General features: G+C 44.9%; 1 protein-coding gene across 1 annotated transcript in view; it reads left to right on the forward strand.

Moving 5' to 3' along the window:
- Nucleotides 1-6,000, forward strand: part of zgc:154058 (Transmembrane protein 150A-like) — a 35,132-nt gene that overhangs the window by 18,875 nt on the left and 10,257 nt on the right. Inside the window, exon 6 of the mRNA XM_048269560.1 lies at nt 2,872-2,999. Coding sequence (XP_048125517.1) covers nt 2,872-2,999 — 128 coding nt within the window. The remainder of the gene's footprint in view (nt 1-2,871; nt 3,000-6,000) is intronic.

The raw sequence follows: 6,000 nt of genomic DNA on the forward strand, positions 1-6,000 counted from the left end.
TATGCATATTGCATATTCTTGTTTGTTTGTGTGTGTGTGTGTGTGTGTGTGTGTGTGTGTGTGTGTGTGTGTGTTTGACAGTTTGCTTGTGTGATTGTGTGTGTCAGACGAGTCCTAGTCTGAGACCGTTGCAAGGTGAGGACATCAGTCTTAGTCAGCAGATGCCCACACCTCAGCAATCTGCTGTGTGTGTGTGTGTGTGTATGTGTGTGTATGTGTGTGTGTGTGCATGAGTGTGTGTGTGTGTGTGTGTGTGTGTGTGTGTGTCTGTGTGCGTGTGTGTGGGATGTATCTTCTATGTAGAGGACAGACAGAAAACACTGGCCGACAGTGTAAGTAGCATCAACAGCATCAGTACGGCTCATCTGAACAAGCAGAGCCAGCATGCCCATGCACTGAGGCTGTGATTAAAAGACAAAGATAGACATCAAACACAGCAAGCCTGAGAAACAGAGCCCCACCACTCGGATGTTTATTACATCTCAGTGACAATCCTCTCTTCTCTCCTTACAAGTATGAGCAAGTGAAGGAATTGGGGCCCTTAATGTTGTTCACACGTCTGTGATAATCCTCTTTCCTGTGATTTATCAGAAAGAGGAAGAGATTAGTGAGCCTCACTTCTGCAAGTCTTACATGTCTAGCATTAATGATCTCTGGGTCTAGGACTGCTCTGTGCCTTGAGTTTTCACATCTGTCATCGGCATGCAATTAAGGCCTGGTAATAATCATATGTCAAACAGACAAGAAATGTGAACAATTATATGAGCCTATTGTAATAATAATGTTTCCTGATTATGATCTATAACAAGATGCTCTGGATGTATGCATCCTGTATCTTCATTGGAAGTTGTTTTTTGAATTCTTATTATGGAGCTATATGTGACATGCAAATTTTACTAACTAACTATAGTTGTGTAAGGCTTATCATAACACAACATCATAACTTGATGAATGCAGTCATGTCTATTTGTAAATAGTTACAAAAACTATTATGTCAGTCATTATAATCTATTATGAATTCTTTATAAAGATTTATAATTCTATGTATACTTTTTGTATATACTGAGTTGAAGTGAAGGGCTCCTGTGATGAGAGATATGAGAGAATATCCTGTGGTTCCTGCACAGGGGGCCTCTCCAGCATTACAGAACTGGCCCTGTGTAGAGGGAACCGGAGGTAAGGGGACTAGAGAGGGCAGACAGAATAGCCACTGAAATAATCCACCTCCTTGTGTCCCCATTTGGAATGTTTTAGATCATTTCTGTGATGTTATGTGCATTTCTGTCGCTCTGGTCTCTTACAATAGCCTGCAGTGGTTTGTCCAGCATAGTACTGACTAGGAGGTCAGTGGGACTGTTGGACTCGTTCAACTTGGCTTTGCCTCAATCTCTTTACCCCCAGCAACCCCACCCAGCTACCCCCACCCTCATGGTCCCTCTCAGCCCCCACCCCCTGTCTTCCCCTTTAAAGTCCCCTGGAGGACTCGGCCTGTTCCTGTTTGGACAGCCCCCAAGCAGAGAGCCACCACCAGGCTGCTTAGAACATTCTGGAAGCTGTCCAAAGAAGTTGGAAGTTGTGGTTGTGGTTGTGTGTGTGTGTGTGTGTGTTTGTGTGTGTGTGTGCGTGTGTGTGCATGCATGTGTGCGTGCATGTGTGTGTGAGTGTGTGTGTGTGTGTGTGTGTGTGTGTGTGTGTGCGAGAGTCGCGTGAGTCTGTGAATGTGTGTGTGAAGGCGTACATGTTACATGTGTGTGAATGTGTGCGTGATTATGTGTGTGTGTGTGTGTGTGTGTGTGTGTGTGTGTGTGTGTGTGTGTGTGTGTGTGTGTGTTACCCCTCTCCCTCTCCCCATCTATCTACCCCCTGTGAGCCTTCATTAAGCATTAACCTCAGCTGCACAGCAAACAAAGCTCGGTCTCTCCCTGCTCTCACGGCACAAATGAGTGCTTAAGAAGTCTGGACATCCAGTACAGTGGTGCCCATTAACATTAACCAGCCCACCCCACCCCACACATGTCCATCTCTACCTCCTTCTCATTCCCCTTCACTCCTTTTCTCCCCGCCTCAGTCTTAAACCATTTATGCCCTTGCCCGTCCTTCTACATTTATGTTTTTCTTCCTCAGTTATTTCTCTCACACACATTTCCAACTCCTTCCTCTACCATCTTTCTCTCTTTATTTCTTTGTATTCTACAGTTTCTTGTCTTCTATATATACTCGTCTCTCTGCTATTAAGTGGTGTTCCAGCAGAACCCTTTTCTGGGCTGTTTGCTACCACCATCTAATTGAGCTTGTCACCCATCCATGTGACTTCCCCTGGTCTCACTTGTGTGTTCATGGCTGATGGAGTAGCACTGTGTATCTAGAGGGCCTGGATTCTCACATGCATCAGATATAGTCAACATATTGACAGGACCATTGAGTTAGTGCATCCTGACAAGGGCGGCTGCAAAGGTTTATGGGTAATGATAGCAGCAGGATGCTTGGTAAGTCTCCCACCATGTGAAATGTGAATCCCAGGTTCCAGGAGCTGAATCCATTAATTGACAGTAAATCATCCCATTCACGTCATTATTGTGGTTGAAATATAGGTTGGAAGCTTGGCTACTCTAACCTGTATTCAGAATGTGACACCTGAGTGACAACTCTGTAGTCAATAGGTTGTGCTTGGCCTATCTGGCCCCTCTAAAAGAGCCCTGTGTTTAATGAGCTCTCAAAGGAGATTTCTTCAGGAGTCAAGCTGGCAGTCAAGATAGCATCAAGACCGAATTGAACTAATATGTTTGTCTCTCTCTCTCTCTCTCTCTCTCTCTCTCTCTCTCTCTCTCTCATTCTCTCTCTATCTCTCTATCTCTCTCTCTCTCTCCACAGTGATGGTGATTGTACTTCTGCGCTATGCTCACGTGATTGAGAAGCATCAGAACTGTGTGCTGAACACGGCCAGTCTCTCCACTGGCTGGATCTGTGCAGCTGGACTCATCATTGTTGGCAACTTCCAGGTAAAGGCAGTTCAGTTGTTTTTCCTAAAATCTTTCTTTCTCTGTCTTTCATTTTCTTCTGACCACCCTCGTCACACACACACAGGACAAGGTAAGTATATATACTCTTTTGATCCCGTGAGGAAAATTTGGTCTCTGCTTTTATCCCAATCCAAGAATTAGAGAAACACACTCAGCACACAGTGAACACACAGTGAGGTGAAGCACACACTAATCCCAGCGCAGTGAGCTGCCTGCAACAACAGCGGCGCTCGGGGAGCAGTGAGGGGTTAGGTGCCTTTCTCAAGGGCACTTCAGCCATGCCTACTGGTTGGGGTTCGAACCAGCAACCCTCCAGTTACAAGTCCGAAGCGCTTACCAGTAGGCCACGGCTGCCCTAGGTGTGTGTGTGCGTGCTTGCGTGTGGTTGAGTTTCTATGCATGGGTACCATACCATATGATGAGCTGCACTCTGACCCTGTGATAGTTTTATCTTTTTTCTTAATCTCCTTGAGAATGGTAATCTCCATGGTGAACCATCATTCAACAAAACACACACACACACACACACACACACACACAAAAAGCCTTGAACCAGTGCCCCTTGTCTTAATTTATGAATCAGAGCCAGTGGTTCAGGGGAGGGGAGAGCGAGGGTCCTTAGCTGCTTAAATGTTTGGAACATTGGCTCACTGCCCAGACCATGAGCAAGGTCAGCCAGTGGGGCATCACACTCAGTGCTTTATGGGTACGTTTCCATGGAGACAGTGAGGTGAAGCAGCGAGAGGAGGGGTTGAGATCCACCAGATAATGTAAATGTTTCAGATGTTTTTAAAATCACATTTGAACGTCTTTCTCTGTCTTGAACGTCTTTCTGTCTCCCATCTCTTTGTGTGTGTGTGTGTGTGTGTGTGTGTGTGTGTGTGTGTGTGTGTGTGTGTGTGTGTGTGTGTGTGCATTTACAGCCTTTTGAGATCTATTAATGTAAACAGTGTCACAGAGTTATCCTAGTTAAAACATGGTGAAGTAAACAGGTTTGGTACAATGCCAGGGGAAATGATACAGACGTTTGGCACCAGTGTTGGAAGTTGTTTTCAGGCACAACCCACGTTGGACACTCCTAAACAATGAGCACTATTACAGTAAAGCATCTGTGGAACCAGTGTGACTGGCATCAGAGTAGTTGCAAAATTCCCACTTAGGCTTACTTGGAAAAGAGGCAGCTGGGATGAGGTCTGTGGTACGGTACCTGACTCATGCCAAACCACAAACTCTGCTAACCCTCAAGCCGAATGATAGACCCACACACACTTATCTAACTTCCTGAAGAGTGTTAATAGAAAGGGTTAAAACGAAGCCTTTTATTTAGTGACGTAAGGTGACACTCCCACTTATGCAGACCGGAACTCTCGTTTTGCTCCCATAGTAACGAATTACGTTATGCTCTATCTTGCTAGTAATCAAGGATCTTTGGTGTAAATGTCTCTTCCCCTCAGCGATGCAGAGTATATACAGCATTCAGTGCATACAGTGTTGAATACAGAAGTACAGAATACAGTAGTTTGATGGTGAAAGAGGACCCATCGTCTGGCATGCATCAGCTTTAGATCTCAGCACCAGACAGGTATTACCTTTGGTGTGTCAAAGCAAGATTCTCTCTCTCTCTCTCTCTCTCTGTATATATATCTGCCTGCATGTTGACATGCTACACTCTCAAAGCCATAGTTTTTTTGTTCTTACTGTTTCCCCTAGCGCCCCCTTTTGTCTTGCCCAATCTCAATCTCTTCATGTCACTCCCCACACCTAGAGTTGGAGCACACGACCCCCCTCCTCCCTGACGAGCCCTGATTAGGGACACTTTAAAGTTAGAGGATTCTTAAAACACCTCTAGAGCTGTGACTGAACTGAGTGACGTGTGAACATCGTGAGGTAAAACGAGATAGTAAACCATCTCTGGAATGGTCATTCGGGGCTGTCTGGTCACAATTTAACAAAGTTCTCCTGAAATCACTCTTTTCCCCTAAGTGTTTGTGCCGAGCAGTGATGGTGTGTTTATCAACAAGGTCCTCCCAATCCTCCGTGTCCCAGTCCTCCTAGTCTGAAGCTGAGCTGAGCAAGTGGGAAAGAATGCCATGTACAAGCAAAACACAGAGTCTGTGATCTATTAAATCCGTATGAGCATACACACACACATACACACACATTTTTTTTGTTTACTTGAATGTTATGTTTGTCTGTGGACTTAAAATTGGTCAAATATGTCTTGTCTTCACCGTTGGGATAGTGAGAAACACACACTCTTTGTATGTGGAACATGTGAAGAAATTGACACACACACACACACACACATACAAGCAATATCATACACATAGACACAGAAAGAGAGAGAGAGAGAGAGAGAGAGAGAGAGAAAAAACACTTTTTCACTGTCTTCAAAAAATTGTTACAGTCCATCAGGTTAAACTAAACACAGAACAGACTTAACACAGAGACATTTACTCACACATACACACACACACATGCACATGCACACAGTTGCCCACAGAATTGCTTGACTCATTTATGATTGTGAAAGGAAGTCGTTTGTACAAAATGTTACGGCTGGCTTGGTTGACCAGGGCTTGCAACATAGTGCTCCCTCATTCAGAGATGATGTGAGATGTGCTGCCAAATAGTGCCCCAGGCTAATAGCAGAGTGCATCACCATGAAGTGACGAACAGTCTCACAGGAAGCCAGTAATCAGCACCTGGCACCCTCACGCCCTCTTCTAGGCATTTTCCGTACTTGATTACAAGGCGGTGGGACACCTAAAGCAACGCGAATGTGTCTCAGTTCACATTGAATCCTACTGTTAACGACAGGATGCTATATAGCCCTCCAGTCACCGATACTGCATGGAACCCACAGTCGAGTGGCCTTGTTGAGGAACACCCATGGACATGCCATGAGACAAATGTGTATTTCTATCTATTTTTAGTCAGATGGAAGGAACATGAGCTTTTTTATCTGTCATTGTTTTCT

This window comes from Alosa alosa, chromosome 18 (genome assembly GCF_017589495.1).
Source record: "Alosa alosa isolate M-15738 ecotype Scorff River chromosome 18, AALO_Geno_1.1, whole genome shotgun sequence".
Classification (NCBI taxonomy): domain Eukaryota; kingdom Metazoa; phylum Chordata; class Actinopteri; order Clupeiformes; family Clupeidae; genus Alosa; species Alosa alosa.